General features: G+C 52.7%; 1 protein-coding gene across 2 annotated transcripts in view; it reads left to right on the top strand.

Annotated features, from left to right (window-relative positions):
* LOC144756331 (decapping and exoribonuclease protein-like) overlaps positions 1 to 17,461 on the top strand; it is an 80,785-nt gene that overhangs the window by 12,526 nt on the left and 50,798 nt on the right. For both annotated transcript variants that reach the window (XM_078646048.1, XM_078646045.1), the window contains exon 2: positions 15,597 to 15,969. In XM_078646048.1, the coding sequence (XP_078502174.1) occupies positions 15,614 to 15,969 (356 nt within the window). In that variant the 5' untranslated portion in view covers positions 15,597 to 15,613. The remainder of the gene's footprint in view (positions 1 to 15,596; positions 15,970 to 17,461) is intronic.

Raw genomic sequence — 17,461 nt, 5'->3', positions numbered from 1 at the left:
GGGTGGTCGAACCCTCCGACAGTCCCTGGGCCAGGCCGGTTGTCCTGGTCCCCAAGGCCGCCTCACCTGGCAACCCGCCAGAACTCCGGTTTTGCGTCGACTACCGGGGACTGAATGCTGTTACCAGAACCGACGCAAATCCCATCCCCCGGGCCGACGAACTAATCGACCGCCTGGGAGCCGCCAAGTACCTCAGTACCTTCGACCTCACCGCCGGGTATTGGCAGATCGGCCTCACCCCTGGCGCCCAGGAGCGATCAGCCTTATCCACCCCCGATGGTCACTTTCAGTTCAAAGTTATGCCCTTCGGCATGAAAAACGCCCCGGCCACCTTCCAGAGACTAGTAAACAAGGTGCTGGCGGGGCTGGAAGAATTCAGTGCCGCCTACCTAGACGACATTGCGGTGTACAGCCTCCACTGGTCCGAGCACCTGAAACACCTCTGGGAGGTCCTGACGGCCCTCCGACGGGCCGGACTAACTGTGAAAGCCAGCAAGTGCCAGATAGACCAAGGGTCCGTGACCTATCTGGGACACCAAGTGGGGAGCGGCCAAGTGGCTCACCTCCAACCAAAGATAGACGCCATCCGGGCCTGGGAGCCCCCGGTCACCCAGACCGCCGTCCGAGCCTTCCTGGGGCTCACTGGATATTATCGGCGCTTCATCAAAAACTATGGGAGCATTGCGGGGCCCCTCACAGAACTGACCTCGAAGAACCGGCCACAGAAAGTGCAGTGGACACCCGCGTGTCAGGTGGCCTTCGAGACTTTGAAAACAGCCATGTGCACCGCCCCTGTGCTCCAGGCCCCTGACTACAGCCGAGAGTTTGTAGTCCAGACCGACGCCTCGGAGCACGGCATCGGGGCGGTCCTATCTCAGATTGACCCCGAGGGGGTTGACCATCCTGTGGCCTTCATCAGCCGGCGGCTACTGGCCAGGGAGCAGCGATGGAGCACCATCGAGAGAGAGGCCTTCGCCGTCGTGTGGGCCCTCAAGAAACTCAGGCCCTACCTCTTCGGCACCCACTTCCGGGTGCAGACAGACCACCGGCCCCTACGGTGGCTGATGCACATGCGGGGCGAAAACCCGAAGCTGTTGCGATGGTCCATCTCCCTCCAAGGGATGGATTTCACTGTGGAGCATCGCCCTGGCAACGGCCACGCCAACGCTGATGGCCTGTCCCGGTTTTTCCGCCTCGACGAAGAAAGTCCCCAGGAAGATGGGTGACTCTCCCCGCCTTCAGCTGGAGGGGACGTGTGTTGGACACGGCCTCGTGGCGTGGTCCGACCCCTCCCGCATGGTGGGCCCAGGACGACATCGGCCCTCCATCAACCCACTATCAACCACCTTGACAACCTACGGCTCTCCCCCTTCCTGGTACCCCGGCGGTCCCCGCTCAACAACGCTGCCGGACGGCCGCCCATGCCAGACCACCATGTCCGGCCGGCGCCATCTTGGGGCCATCACGTCCCGAGCACGTGGCCGCAGCCTTCCCTGGGCCCGGCCCAGCAAGCCCTGAAATCGAGGCACCATGATCCTCCCAGGTGGTAGAGTGGCCACTTGGCGGATCCCGGAGAAGGGGAGTTTCGATGGGCCTCCGGCCGTCCCCGGACGCCTGGTATCAATCGCCCTCCAGCCTCCCTGGGCGCTGGCTCCACCCCCCTGCTGGGTGTCTGGAAACCTTCATCCCGGCCCCTCTGACCCCCAGGCGCGAGGGTCCGGACATCAAAGGACTCCAGTCCTATATCTGGGCCAGCCCCGGATTAGGACTTCAGTTGTATCTTGGAGTCGAAGCCCTGCTGACCTCGTCGCGGCTGATCCTGATCCGAACTCATGCACCTGGAACCTTCGAGGCCCTGCTGACGCTGTCGCGGCCTGACCGAGCTGAACTATCATCGAGGCCCTGCTGACGCTGTCGCGGCCTGACCAAGCTGAACCACCTTCGAGGACCTGCTGACGCTGTCGCGGCCTGCCCAAGCTGAGCCACCTTCGATGCCCTGATGACGCTGTCGCGGCCTGACCAAGCTGAACCACCTTCGAGGCCCTGCTGACGCTGTCGCGGCCTGACCAAGCTGAACCACCTTCGAGGCCCTGCTGACGCTGTGGCGGCCTGACCAAGCTGAACCACCTTCGAGGCCCTGCTGACGCTGTCGCGGCCTGACCAAGCTGAACTATCTTCGAGGCCCTGCTGACGCTGTCGCGGCCTAACCGAACTGAACCGCCCTCGAGGCCCTGCTGACGCTGTCGCGGCCTGACCAAGTTGAACCACCTTCGAGGCCCTGCTGACGTTGTTGCGGCCTGACCCCTTGAACCACCCACGCACCCGTTGGTGCCGAGACTGTCCCGCTACCCCCTATCCCCGAAACCAAGACTTTACGGATCCCTCGATCCTTGCCTGCTATCCTGCCAAGAACTTGCCTTAATTATATATAAAGATTCTTGTGAATATTCCTCCTGTGTGGTGTCCATCTGTAAGTAGTGTGATTGCTCTGCTGTTACGATTGTAGGAGAAGAGCCTCACCAAGGAGGCCTCCCTACGGCGCTCGGCCTATTCTATACCGAGAGGTGGGTCTCGGGGCGGGCAGTCAGACACCTTCTGTCTCCCCTGGGATCGCCTTTCCAACAAGAGGGTGCATTGTGTGTACCCTAGGTGGGTGTGCGAGAGGGTGCATCAGGTGTGCACTAGGTAAGTATACGCTAGAGGGTGCTTTGAGTGTGCACTAGGTGATTTTACGAGATTTTGCATTGTGTGCACTTGTATGAAAGAGAGCGCTGAGTGAACAGCATTGAGTGCCAGTGTGAAGGGGTTTGTGTAATAGTGTGGGAGAGCATTATGCACACAAACTAGTGTCAGCGTGTACATGGGATATTGTATACATTCATAGGTAAGTGTAAGTGAAAGAGAGAATTGAGTGCACTGATTAGCCAAATTCATGTGTGAGTGGCCATTCCAGCCCAGTTTGTTTCCCTTTTCATCGGGATACCTGCAACCCTGTTTGTTTAAAGGGACTACATTTCCCATAATGCTACATCTGGATTGTAAGAGCATCTCAAGTGCGGACCTGGGGAACTTAACTGCTCTGCTGCTGTTACCATAAGTATATCTGCGAAGGTACACCCTTGACAGGCCGAGCACGAGAGGGACTTTCAGTGCACGTATGTCAATGCGGGTGTGCAGTGAGTGCCCCCATGTGGTGTTAGTAACCACGAAAAAAACCCTATCAAGGTGAACATGAGCGAGCTAATGACTTCACCTTCATCAGTGAGAGTGTGCAGTGAGTGCTAGCGGGCATTCACTGCACTTACATCTGTGCGAGTGTATGCGTGAAAGGACACTGAGTGCACTCAATGTGAGTGTATGTCAGAAGGTTGATTCGCCCACACCAAAAGGAGTGTATGTGAATGTAATTTAGTGCACTCATTTCAATGTGAGCAAAGAAATGGCAAGGTGAGTATGGGGGGCATTCCTTGCACTCATGTCATAGTGATTTGAATGATTGTGTCCATGGCCAGGTGTTTACGAGAGGGGCATTCAATGCACTTTTATCAGTGTGTGTGTGCAGTGAGCGTGTCCATGGCAAGGTGTTAACGAGAACGGCATTCAATGCACTTTTATCAGTGTGAGTGCGCAGCGAGCGTGTCCATGGAAAGGTGTGTAGAAGTAGGCATTCAATGCACTTTTATCAGTGTGAGTGCGCAGTGAGCGTGTCCATGGCAAGGTGTGTACAAGTAGGCATTCAATGCACTTTTATCAGGGTGAGTGCGCGGTGAGTGCGTCCATGGCAAGGTGTTAGCGAGAGGGGCATTCAATGCACTTTTATCAGTGTGAGTGCGCGGTGAGTGCGTCCATGGCAAGGTGTGTACAAGTGGGCATGCAATTCACTTTTATCAGTGTGCGTGTGCGGTTAGTGTGTCCATGGTAAGGTGTGTACAAGTAGGCATTCAATGCACTTTTAACAGGGTGAGTGCGCGGTTAGTGCATCCATGGCAGGGTGTGCACAAGTGGGCATTCAATGCACTTTTATCAGTGTGAGTGCTCGGTGAGTGCATCCATGGCAGGGTGTGTACAAGTGGGCATTCAATGCACTTTTATCAGTGTGAGTGGTGAGTTCAATGCACTTTCACCACTGTGAGTGCGCAGTGAGCGCGTCCATGGCAAGTGTGTACAAGTAGTTATTCAATGCACTTTTATCAGTGTGAGTGGTGAGTTCAATGCACTTTTACCACTGTGAGTGCGCAGTGAGCGCGTCCATGGCAAGGTGTGTACAAGTAGTTATTCAATGCACTTTTATCAGTGTGAGTGCGCAATGAGTACGTCCATGGCAAGGTGTGTAAAAGTGGGCATTGAACCAGTCATGTATACTCAAGTTGTTAAGTAGTAGAGGTATAAATGTGTCATCCCCATGCCCCCATCGAATGATGGAATCTGACAGATACTTCACGCCATCCGGGCACTCCCTTCCCCCCAGAGTAATTTAGTAGCCATAGTGTCTATCTCCCGAAACCACACCCGTAGAAACAGAAGGTTTTTTTTTGGAAGAAGTAAAGAAATCTGGGAAGAATCATCATTTTAAACAAGGCGCCCCACTTTCCCCCCAGGTGTTAAAGGGCAGTGTCTGCCATCTGTGGAGGTCCGCCTTAGCTTTCTTTACGAGCGGGTTGATCTTAAGGGACCACCTCAATTACGGGAGGAGAGCAACCCAGATCTCAAGATATTTAAAGGAATGACGCCGCAGCGGTATCATGGACTGCCAGTCGAAACATTCTCTGGAGAGATGGAACGGGACCAGGACCGACTTATTAGAATTCATTTGGAGGCCGGAGGTTTGTTCAGAACGTAGGATCTGGAGACAACAAGGACCTGATTGGGCGGGATCGGTTAAGAAGAGCAGGACATCGTCTGCATAAAGAGCGATCTTATCCACTTCAGAGTTGGGCCACTCCCATCCCCGAACGAGACTCTCGTACTCATCAAGGTCGCTAGAGACTCCATCGCCAAGGCGAAGAGAAGGGGCAAGAGGAGGCAACCCTGTCTCATTCCCCTTTGAATGGGGAAGGCGTCAGAAAGAACCCCATTGACCAAGACGCACGCTTGAGGCCAGGTGTACAGAACCACGACCAGCTGACGGAAGCGAGGGCCAAAACCCATTGCCGCCAGCACATCATCTAAATACGTCCAATCCACAGAGTCGAACGCCTTCTCAAAATTCAATCAATCAATCAATCAAGACATTTGTAGAGCGCGCTACTCACCTGTAGGGGTCTCAAGGCGCTGGGCGAGGGGGGGAATTGATGAGAAGGAGTGCCAAATAAGGGGAAAGCACTTGGCGGTGAGCCAGGGCCAGGTGCAGCCGTCGGAGACAATGTCTGGTGCCTCGCTGGGTCATGAAACCACATTAGTCCGGATGGACCAATGTGGTAAGGTAAGGCTTCAGCCGTTGGGCAAGAATTGCAGCATATAATTTAACGTCTGTGTTAATAAGGGAGATGGGACGATAGTCAGCACAGTGGGGAGATGGCGGTTGTGACTTTGGGAGGACTACAATGGTGGCCATGTCTGTCTCGGGTGGGAAGGAACCTTTCTCCAAGGCCTCGGCATACAGGTCAGCCAGGCGGGGCACAAGGACCTCGTGGTACCCTGCATAGTATTCCTGGGGGTGGCCGTCCGGGCCAGGAGTCTTACCTGACGAGGTGTAAGCAATAGCCTCATTAATCTCGATGTGCAAGATTGGGCGGTCAAGATCTGCTTGAGCAGTAGAGTCCAGCTGAGGGAGGTGGGCACCCGTCTCGTCCATCAGCTCACAGAGCGACGGCCTCGGGGTCTGTTTGGCATAAAGTTGACGGTAGAAGGCGTTGGCCATAGCCACCGGGGACCGTTGTGTCGACCCCTCCTGATCCAGTATCTCTGGGATAATGCGGTTCGCTCTGGGGTACGTGGCAAGCCTATGTAGGATTGTGCCGTTTTTGTCACCCCAGCCATAAACTCTGGCCACAGAAGATCTCCACAGGAGCTTAGCTGCCTCCAGCGAGAGTTGCTTGATTTCATTTCGAATGCTCATGAAGCGCCGCTCTTGAGCCGCGTCGCCATCCGTGGAGGGGAGTGCTCAAGGAGTAGAGCCTGCGTCTCCAGTGAAGTGATCTGCAACAGATGGGCCTGCCGTTGCCATTGCCGTTGGACGTGGCCTTTGGCAAATCCATGAATAGTGGCCTTGCCCGCCTCCCACAGGGTACCCCGGGAAGGAACCGACCCCATATTGGTGACAAAGTATTGCTTCAGTTCCAGTCCCACTGCCTTCTTGAATTTCTTATCCTGAAGAAACGAGGCATTCAACCGCCACATTGGGCAGGAGTGGGAGGGAGGGGGGGTAGTCCCTGTACTAAGGAGCTGTGGGGAATGGTCAGAGATACCTCTCGGGAGTATGCCGACATCTTGGATTGTGGTGGAGTCCATAGACGGAATAAAAATTGCATCTATACGCGCCTGTGTGTGGTGTGCAACGGAGGTGTGCGTGAACTGTTTAGCGCGTGGATGCCAGATTCGCCATGCGTCGCAGAGGCCAAGGGATTCAGCCCAGTTTGTTAACTGTTTTGCTTGTACCAGCCTGGAAATAGATGGAGTGCCTGTCGTGTCAAGACGTGGGGTGGAGACCGCAATAAAGTAGCCCCCAATGACAGTGGACCCCAGGGGGAGGGTGGGCAGCAGAGCGGTGGATTGTTTTAGAGTCGTGATGAGCATCGAAGGTGAGTACATGAACACAAGGTTAAGGGGGATGCCCCCAAGTGTACTGCAAATGATCACAAACGTGCCCTACGGGTCGTGAATAACTTGTGTAAGCACAAAGGGAAGGGTGCGCTTCAGTATTATCGACAAGCCATGAGAACCTCGGACGAAGCCCGAGTGCCAAACCCTATCCTAGCCGTAACACGCTAGAAAGGGGCATTGATTACCCTCAGGTGCGTCTCTTGAAGCAAAAACACTTCTATATTGAGGCGCTGTGTGTAGCGCAGTACGGCTGTTTCTTTGTGGCGGTCTAAGAGGCCATTAACTTTTCAGGATAAAATATGGAGGGCTGCTTCGGAGATGGTGTGTCAGTCATGGGGGCTGGCGGTCGTTACAGTGGCTTATCGAACCCTGGAGAGCCGACAGCAAATGCAGGGCCTGGAGCAGATGTGAAAGCTCGCTGGTGGGAATGATCATGTGTATTGGACCCATATAGCAGAGGATCCGAGTGTCATGTAGGTGTTGGTGCAGCAGAACAACAAAAACAATACTAAACCTTAGGAGCAAACATTCCCAGGCCCCAACAACAACAAAGGAAAAAAAAAACCTTTCCAAACCCCTGTACTTCCCCCTCGCCCACCCTGTACTTCGCGAACGGAAGCATCTGTCGACTCCCCATTGAACTAGACCAAACTAAAATGTTTGGATTGGTTGCTTGGAGGACCCCTCCAGAAGAACGGATAATCAGTGCATCGGCAATAACATTGTGAATGAACATAAGGACATCCCAAAAGTCTGATGACTGCCCCCCCCTCCCCCGCTGGTGGACATACATCTGAGTCTGACTGCATTGCCGTTAAAGAGTGGGAATGCGGGAAAGGTCTGAGTCCACCTCCACCTGGGCCATCGGTAGGGACGCGCTTGTTAAATTCACAGTGGAGCGATGTCTGTTGTGTGGCGGAGAGCCTGACTGGCTGGAGGAGTCGTGAGGATCTGGAGCTGCCACACTCAAGGATCTGAGTGCTGGTGCTTGTGAGGGGACGCGCCTCCGTCAGGCATGTCCATGCCGCCTGGGGTGAATCAACGAATTGAGTCTTGCCTTGAAAAATGACCCGGAGGCGTCCCGGGAATTGGACCAGGTATTGTAGGCCCTGGGCATGCAGCTTTTTCTTGACTTCCGTGTAGGAGCGCCGGAGGTCCTGGACCTCCCTGTTGTAGTCCAGGAAAATCATGATAACGTAGTTTTGAAACTTGAGGGGACCAGCCGCCTGGGCCACCCGCAGGATGGCGTCACGGTCCTTGAAGTTGAGAACTTTGAGGATAATGGGGGGGTGGGGGGGTGGGGGGGTATGCGGCACCGGGAGGAGGCTTAGGCGCCAGGGACCTGTGAGCTCTTTCTACTACACACCACGTCGACAGGGCCTCTCCAGGCATCCATGCCTTGAACCATTCTACAACAAAGGTGGCAGCCTGGCCTGCCTCCACCCCTTCGGAAAACCCCACAAGACGGAGGTTGTTGCGACATGCCCGGTTTTCCGCGTCCTCGGCCCAACTGTGGAGCTCCTTGGTGTGAGTGCAAAGATGGACTACTTGCTCTTTGAGTTGTGCGATGTCGTGCTTGGCCGTGGATATGCGGGATTCGGCTTCCGACACGTCTATCTTAATTTCTCCAATCTTCCCCTCAACTGACATCTGTGAGGCCCTAATAGCCTGAAGGATGGTGTCAAGGTCTCTGTCTTGAGGGGTCAGCCCCACCCCACCCGTGGCTCCCCCCGGAGGCTCCTGCTCATAGGTGGTAAACTGGTCCATTTTAGTTTGCATGGGGGCCGGTGTAGGCTTGGGACCCCTGTCCCTCCCTATGGCCGGGGGAAGCTTTCAATGTCACTGTGTCCGCAGTGAACCCGGGGGAGGACTGGAGACCGGCGCGGGCGCCACCGACACGCAGAGGCGAAGGCCGTCCGCGAGCAAGGCAGGAGAAGCACTCAACACGCACAGCCGAGCTCACCCAGAGGCCCAAATAATGGAAAACAACCCTTCTAGGACCAGCGTACAGGGAGCACTCTGCCACCCGAGGAGATGGCCGACCCTGCCCGCTGTGGGGGTCAAGCCCCAGCCACCACGCCAAGCACCGTCCAGGCCCCACAGAACCAGGCACTCCAAAGCCAGGAAAAGGGGGACTCCACACAAGTCTAAAGCAAGAGAAGCGGAGGCGCCCGATAGTGCAGCCAGTCTTTGCCTCGGATGCTGGAAGAGGGGAAAAGCACCCCCGGACAGTGCCAAAGAGGCTCTCAGGCAGCGCAGGGGCCCCACCCAATGCCACCAACTCCGCGGGTCCGGCCTCAGGCCTGCCACCCATGGCACCACGCTCAGATCCTTCAGGCAGCCCCGGTATAGAGCAGAGGGGCAGAGGACCCGCAAAGCACATGGAAAATGGAGTGGGGGGAGGGAGGGAAATATCCGGCACCCACGCTGCTGCCCGAACCGACAGCCGGTCCCCCCACTCACCTTAAGGATCAACTGCCCGGCCAGGGGCCCCCCTCCAGTCCGGTGTCCCAACACCTCCTCCATTCCAGCGCCGGCCGAATTCCCGCCAGAGGCCTCACTACGTCACTGGGCCGTTCCTCGCCTCCGGAGTGCAGGCCCACCATGGACCAGGAGCAGCAAGCGCCGTCCACCAGTCCCTTGCAGCACCAATAATCTCCGGTGCCTCTGCCCCACTGACTAGGGCTGCGCACACAGGGACATCCAGGCCGCGACAGGCCGCAAACCCCAGGAGGTCGCGTGGTTTGTAGACGGAGGTAGTGATCTGCACCCTCCGCAAACCCCAGGAGGTCGTGTGGTTTGTAGGCGGGGGGTAGTGATCTGCACCCTTACCACTGCCCAGACCGGCAGCAGGCCCCCCCGCTCACCTCAAGGATCCGCTGCGATACCCACAGCCAGAGGCCTATCCAGCCTCACACCCTGAAGGCCGTCTTCGCCGCCTTTACCTCTGTCGCCCCGGTGCCGGCCGCCACGCCGGACGATCCCAGGCTGGGGCCGCCACGCCAGCCGATCCCAGGCTGGGGCCTTCAAAGCCTTGCAGGGTTGATCTCGCTCCCGGTAGCAGGCCTCTCAAGAGACAGGAGCAGCAGGAGCCGCACGGCCTCCTCAGGCTCCGACAGCTGCTCGACCACCTTCAGCACCACGGATCACCCGGCACCTCGGCCCCGCTGGCTAGTGGCCGCACCCGCGAAGCAGGCCTCAACAGGCCACGAACTACAGGAGGCCACAGAAGCCGTGGTCCGCCACCAAAACACCGAATGAAGAGCACCACCAGTCAGGGAAGCCACAGCGGTCAGGTAGGAGGTCCAGATGGGTGCCGATGAGCGCTGGATTCGAGGCAGATGATGAAGGGGTCCGGAGCACTCTTAGAGTGCGACCGCCATCTTGACGCCTAATGCCATGCCCATCAAATATCCCATTTATGGAGGAAGCAAATGCCATCACATTTTAGACACAGAGCACATGCACTTTAGCACTGGTCAGCAGTGGTAAGGTGCCCAGAGTCCTAAAATCAGGAAAAAAGAAGTTCAGCATTAAGTCAAAAACAAGTGGTCAGAAGGCAAAAAGACAGGGGAGATCATGCCAACCGATGCCTGGTATAATATGTGTGTGTCCCCCGCAGAAAGTGAGGAGAACTATCCAACCTCTTGGGAGTTCTCCTCACTGAGGCGGAAGAGCCTGGAAAGACCATCAGAGTTGGCGTATTATGTTCCATGTGTTCCACCGTAAAGTCCATTCTCTGTAGGGAAATGGGCCACCTCAACAGTTTAGGGTTCAAACCTCTCTTCTGCATTAACTATCTAAGGGGCCTGTAGTCTGTATGAACCCAGAAATTAGTCCCAAAAAGTAGCTTCTCCAGCGTCCTGACCACAGCAAAAGCTTCCCTTTCTATTGCACTTCACTTCTGTTCTCTGCAAAGTAACCTTCTACTAATGAAGGCTACGGGTTGATCCAGGCCCTCTTCATCCAGCTGTGAAAGCACTGCCCCTTCGCCATGCTCTGTGGCGTCAGTTTGCACCATGAATTACTTGGAAACTTGGGAGTCGCGCCGCGGCACATGGCTTCCTTCAGGTAGTCGAAAGGGTTCTGGTACGCCTCGGTCCAGATTACTTGACATGGCTGCTTCTTGGAAGTCTGCTCTTTCAAGGGGGCAACAATGGTGCTGTACCCCCTGTGGAATCTCCTGTAGTAACCGGTGAGACCTAAGAGAGCTCTCACCTCTGTTTAGATCTTACGGGGTGCCCAGGCCCCCCCACTTCAGTTCCCTGGGAAGTAACCTCCTACTAATCAAGGCTATGGGGTGATCCAGGCCCTCTTTGCTCAGCTGTGAAAGCACGGACCCCACATCATGGTCTGAGGCATCAATTTGTACCACAAATTACTTGGAGAAGTCAGGAGTCCAGAGCACAGGCGCCATGCACATTGCTTCCTTCAGAGTGTTGAAAGAGTTCTGGCATGCCTCTGTTCAGATCACCTGATGTGGCTACTTCTTGGAAGTCAGCTTTGTCAAGGGGGAAACAATGGTGCCGTACCCCCTGTGGAATCTCCTGTAGTAACCAGTGAGACCTAAGAAGGCTCTCACCTCTGTTTAGGTGTTAGGGGCTGCCCAGGCCAGAATGGTATACATTCTTGGCAGCAGGGGCTGCTTCTTGCTGCCCCCTACTTGGTCTCCCAAGTAAACCACAGTCCCCTGCCGGATCTGGCACTTACTTGCCTTGAAAGCGAGACCTGCGCTCTGCAGGGCCCTCAACAAATCCTCCAGGTGGTGCCAATGGACATCCCAACTGGAGGCTGAATACTACAAAGTCATCTAGATAGGTGGCACTTTAGTTTTCCAACCCAGCCAGGACCTGATTGACCAACCTCTGGAAGGTGGCAGGGGTGCTCTTCAACCCAAAAGCCTAACCTGTATCTGGTAGTGTCCTTCTGGCTTAGAAAACGTTGACCTCTCTTGCGCTCTCTCCATTAAGGCAATCTGCCAGTACCCAGATGTATGGTTAAATGCCCTGAGAAAGTTGGCAGATCCAAGCCTATCAATGAGCTCAACAGCTCGCAGGATGAGGGGCGCGTTAGTCTTAGTGACCACATTAAGCCCGCGGTAGTCCACACAGAACTGGAGCTTGTGTGCCACACCAAGTGGAGTAACCTAAGGAACTGGAACCACTGGACTGGACCAATGGTTGTCAATAACCCCTAAATTCAGCATCTTAGAGACTTCCACCTTAATGCTGGCCCTCACTCGTTCAGCCAACCTGTACGTTTTATGCTTAACAGAAGGGCTGTTCCCAGTATCGATATCATGAGTGCACCAATGGGTGACTCATGGAGTGAGTGAAAACAGCGAAGCAAACTGTCCCAGCACCTGGCGAGTCGCTCAGCTGCTCTGGGTTCAGTGTCGGGGAGAGGTTCACATCCTCCACTGGAAGACAGGAGGTCGGGTTAGAGGCTCAATCTCCTCTTCCACCCCATCATCTGTGACCAAGAGCATGGTCAACTCTGACCTCTTGAAGTGTGACTTGAGGCAGTTCACGTGCAGGACCCTCACAGAGTTCCTAGGAGTCTGCAAGTCCACCAGAGAGGTGACATCACTTTTGCTTTTTCACCACAAATTGGCCAGACCAGCGGTTTTGCAGAGCTTGGGGTTCTGCGAGCGCCATCACCCACACCTTTTGACCAAGCGGAAATTTAACGAGTTGTATTATGGTCATACCAGTGTTTCATGTCCTTCTGGCTAGCTTCCAGATTCTCCTAGGTAAGTTTCTGGAAGAGGGCTGTTTGGTTGTGGAAGGCCAGCATGTAGCTTAAAACATCCTGGGGTGGATTCCTAGGAGTTTGCTCCAAGCCTTCCTTCACCAAACGGAGAGGTCCTCTCACAGGGTGCCTGTACAGAAGTTCAAGAGGGCTGAAGCCAGTCCCCATTTGCGGTACCTCCACGTAAGCAAATAAAGGGCATGGCAAGAGGGCGTCCCACTTTCACCTCATGGGTTCTGAAAGACCCATAATCATGCCTTCAAGTTGGACCTTTCAACCAACCCATTGGTCTAGGCGTGGTACGGGGTGGAGAACTTGTAGGTTACTCCACACGCCTTCCACATGGCCTTCATGAGCAAGGACATGAAGTTGGTACAGTGGTCAGATACCTCCTCCTTGAGGAAACCCATGCATGTAAAGATCCCCATCAGTGACCTGGCCACGGTGGGCGCAGTCACTGACCTCTGAGGGAAAGCCTCACGAAACCGGGTGGCATGGTCCTCCAAGACCAAGCTAAATCTGTTGCCCATGGCTGTCTTGGGATGAAAAGGACACACAATGTCAATTCCCTTTCGCTCAAAAGGGGTGCTCATGACAGGAAAGGGTAGCGGGGGAGCCTTACATCTCCCCCCGGTCTTGCCACTCGCCTAGCAGGTAAGACAGGTCCTACAGCACGCATCTGATGCCTTTCTTATTTTGAGCCAATAAAATTGGTTGACAAGCCTGTCAAAGGCCTTATCCTGCCCCAAATGACCTGCCAATGGCACATCATTGGCCAGACCCAGTAGGAAGGCTCTGAAGCGCTGGGGTACCACCAGCACTTGGGCTGCCCCAGGCTCAGCAACCTTAGGCTTGCTATACAGGAGATCATTCTCCCAATAAATCAGGTGAGTAATTAGAGGTGTCACCAGCTGCCAGGGCCTTGGCCTGCTTCCGAAGACCCACAAGGGCAGGGCACTACTTATGCGCCACACAGAATTCCTTCCTTGGGGGGACTCCTTCCTACTGCCAATAGACCAGCTCAGGCAGATTCCCCAGTTTGGCCACGTCTTCACCTGTCGGTACCAGGGCGTCCCCCACAGGTCCAGCCACATCCTCAACCATGGGAATTTCCGAAGCGGGTTTGCCACGCCCCTTGCCCTTCTTCTTTTTGGCAGAAACCTGGGCCACTCTTTCAGGCTCCAGGTCCTTCTGATCACCCTCCTGGGCTGCCATAGACCGTGTGTTCAGGCCCACCCACTAAGGCAATCTCAACATCTCCAAGTGTAACCTGAGCTCCACCTCCTTCCAGGCAGTATGATCCATGCCCAGCAGACAATCCACGGGCATGGATGGACTCACAGCTACCCTCAAGGAACTAGTGACCCCTCACTCAAAGGGAACCTGAACCACCAAACACTGGCGCTCACTGTTGTCTACAACTACTCAGTGGACCACATTAGGGGCTACCTGCTCTGAAGACACCAGATGACACCAGTTGGTTGTCATTCTGGCTCATGTTTTTCTTAGAGCCTCCACTCTCTTTCCATCGATGGTCACTCACTGCTTGTAATTCCTAGTGTTGTCAGACATGAGGGTTCTCTGGAACCATCTCGCTGTCACCAAGGGAATCTTAAGTCATCTCAGCCGGCCCCAACCACTAATTGAGACAAACTCCTCCTAAAACGCTACTCTCACCATCTCCAGTGACTGCTCATCGATGGGGGCTGTGCCTGCTTGGGACACTTGGGATTCCCCTTGAAGTGTCCTTCCTAATTACACAGGCACTTTAGCTCTGGTCAGCAGTGGTAAAATGCCCAGAGTCCAAAAACTAGTAAAAACAAAGTTCAACACATAGTCAAAAACAAGAGGTCAGAAGGCAAAAAGACAGGGGAGATCATGCCAACAGATGCCAGATATAACAGTTTGGTTATTCCGAAGAGCAATATGGACCTCTTTTGCAGATATAGCCTCCCCTTTGATGTTCTTTGTGGTGTTCTGGAGATCCATATATATCTCTTCTGTAGATGTGATATTTGATGTTATATTCTTCCTGACATTCTGGAGATCCATCAAAGACCTCTTCTGTGGTTGTAATCTCTTTGATGTTCTACATAATATTCTGTAGATTTCTAAAGACGTGGCCTTCCCGTTGATATTTGAAGGGTGTTCTGGAGGTCCGTAAACCTTTTCTGCAGATGTGATACTGTCTTCAATATTCTTCATAGTGCTTTAGAGAGTACAAGTCTTTTTCTTGTGGTTGTGATCTTCTATTTAACATTCTTTGGAGTGTCTGGAGATCTATAAGGGCCTCTTCTCTTGATGCAACCTTTTCTTCAATATTCTTTGCCTGTTCTGGAGATCCATGAGAACCTCTCCTCTTGATGTGATCTACTCTTTAATGTTCTTCGGGTTGTTTTGGTGATCCATAAGGACCTTTTCTCCGCATGTGAACTTTTCCTCGATATTCCTTGGGTATTATGGTGATTCACAAGGACCTCTCCTTTGATGTGACCTCCCCTCAGATGTTCTTTGTGATTTCCAAAGAGTCCTCAGTAACGCTTCTATAGATGCGACGTCCCTTTGATGTTATTTGTGGTGTCTGGAGATTCTTCAGTACCTCTTCTGTAGATGTGACCTCCCCTTTGATGTTCTTTGTGGTGTCTGGAGATCCTTCACTACCTCTTCTGTAGATGTGACCTTTAATTTGATGTTCTATGGATCTTGTGGATCGTGTACGTCCATAGTCAATCCCACGAGAAACTAAACTCTCTTAATATCTATCTGTTGGGAGGGTGTTGAAATAATTGTATGAAAAACAATTGGTAAGTCTCTGGTGTCTCAAAGTTAAAACAAAATATATTACATGCGCCATTACAATTAAACAACACAAAATAAGAATTAAACATGGCACAAAGGATGCTGTAATTATGATTTTGACTTAAAAAAGAGTAGTAAAGTGAGAAACACTCATCGATAACATTAATGCAGATGTTTCTGGGTCAGTGGTTAGTATAATATTAACAGCTATGTTTAGTGTCTAACATTCATTCAGTTTGTACTATGCAATGTGTAAATTGTGCTAATTTTTTATTATTCCATAGGGTTTTAAATTGAAGCCATGTATTCTTTAGACTCCCAGTGGTGGCCCTCATACTGTGGGGTACAGTCGACCCTGCCGACAGCGCAGCAGCTCTATGATACCCCCTTCAACTTTGGCAGCTACAATCCAGAGGAGATTGGCTGTCTGTCCCGCACCGCAAGTCACACCTTCCCCAACGACAGTCGGAACAAACATTATCTGCGGTCTGATGCTCAGTGGATGAGCGACGTCCACTTCGACCTTCTGGAGGGGTACCCGGAGAGGTACATCCGGGCCACTACCGAGAGGCGTGATCGGTCTGTGAACCACATATTGGCATGGTTGCTGAAGTGTTGGTCGCAGCAACAAGGCGCGGGGGCTCTGTCCTCCACGAGGTAAGGTATAGCCAGTGCTCCACATGGGCAGGTACTGTCCAGTACTGAGTGCCGGCACTTTTATATTTTATATTATTCACGGCCTCTACGGATGATACCTATTCTGTACTCCTGGGCATCCCCCAAGAGCTGATACTGCATGCCTACTTGTATAATATATCTACCTGTTTTAATTTTTATCCCACATGTAGCTTGGACTTTAGACTGCGTGTTTTTCCTGTATAATGTATCCCCTATCTTTCCAATTTTGATGCCTCCTGTCCTTATGCTTCGCATAATACCCCTTAATCCTGTAAAGTGCTCTGATACCCTCACGGGTCTGGTTCGCGCTCTATAAAACTATAGAATAAATAAATAAACAAATGGAGAGTACCTGCACTTCTCCTCACTGCTGCAATACATTTAATGGGAGAGCACCTGCACTTCTCAGAAGGAAACAGGTACTCAAAATAGTGGGTACCTGCACTTCTATATTTTCATTTAAAATCCTGGGTATGCACACATGCTGACACAATTTCTCCCACTACACTTCTAAAAAGGTGTTTTTTCATCGCTGTGTTTTTCACGTCTGTTTCGTAACACTATTATTTACTTAAGCCAAAAAGTCTTCTTTGGTATAATTTGAGGACTCTGAATTTGCCAACCAGCTGCTTTTTCTGCCCAGTAGACGTGTCACTGCTTAGTATAAGATACATACTTCTGTCATAATATAATGTGTTGGTTGGGTTGCATGCACTGACCGAGAGTCGTTTAAAAAAGCGTGGACAAGTGCTGGATTTGATTGAGAAAGGGTAATAGAAACAGTTCTGAAAGAAGAATGGTTTGAAACAAAAATTAAGAGATTAGGCATGTGGACACCACCTGTCTTTAAGAGAATTTTAAACAAGCACTGGCAAAGCCAATAGCTCTACGCTTTAATTTGTCACGTTTTTTTGGATTTGCCAATGCTTGTTTGAGCCAGCAGGCATCTTGTGGGCAGGTAGTTGTAGGGTGGTCTGGAGGAAAGTGTGCATCCTGACTGAAATAGGGTACAAACCCTGCCTAGGCCTTGCATCAATTTTAGGTGCAAAAATCTATTTGCATGTGTTGGACCTGTTAGCCTTTGGTGTGGTCTTCCCTCTAACTTTTTGCCAAATCCCCTCCAGTTTGCTGAAATTAATTTTTGTTCTGTACTTTACCGCTAACCAATCATAAAATCTGCTCTATCCTTTCAACATGGTAGAATTGGCTTACACCCAATAGGCACATTTGTTATGTTGTTATGTTATGTTAAGATAAATTTGTAAAGCGCATGTACACCAGGGAGGTATCATGGCGCTACTGTGCTTAGAACCCAAGTCCAAATGCGCAATTGAAAGGCCTGATGGAATAGCCAGGTTGTAAGACGGCCTCTAAAACTAAGGAGAGTGGTACAGAGGCGTATTTCGGAGGTAGGAGAGTTCCAGAGCATGGGGGCCAGAATGGCACCACTACGCTTTAATCTAAAAGAGGG

This window comes from Lissotriton helveticus, chromosome 5_1 (assembly GCF_964261635.1).
Source record: "Lissotriton helveticus chromosome 5_1, aLisHel1.1, whole genome shotgun sequence".
Classification (NCBI taxonomy): Eukaryota; Metazoa; Chordata; class Amphibia; order Caudata; family Salamandridae; genus Lissotriton; species Lissotriton helveticus.
The sequence above is the reverse complement of the archived record's forward strand: the minus strand, read 5'-3'. Positions and strand labels throughout refer to the sequence as shown.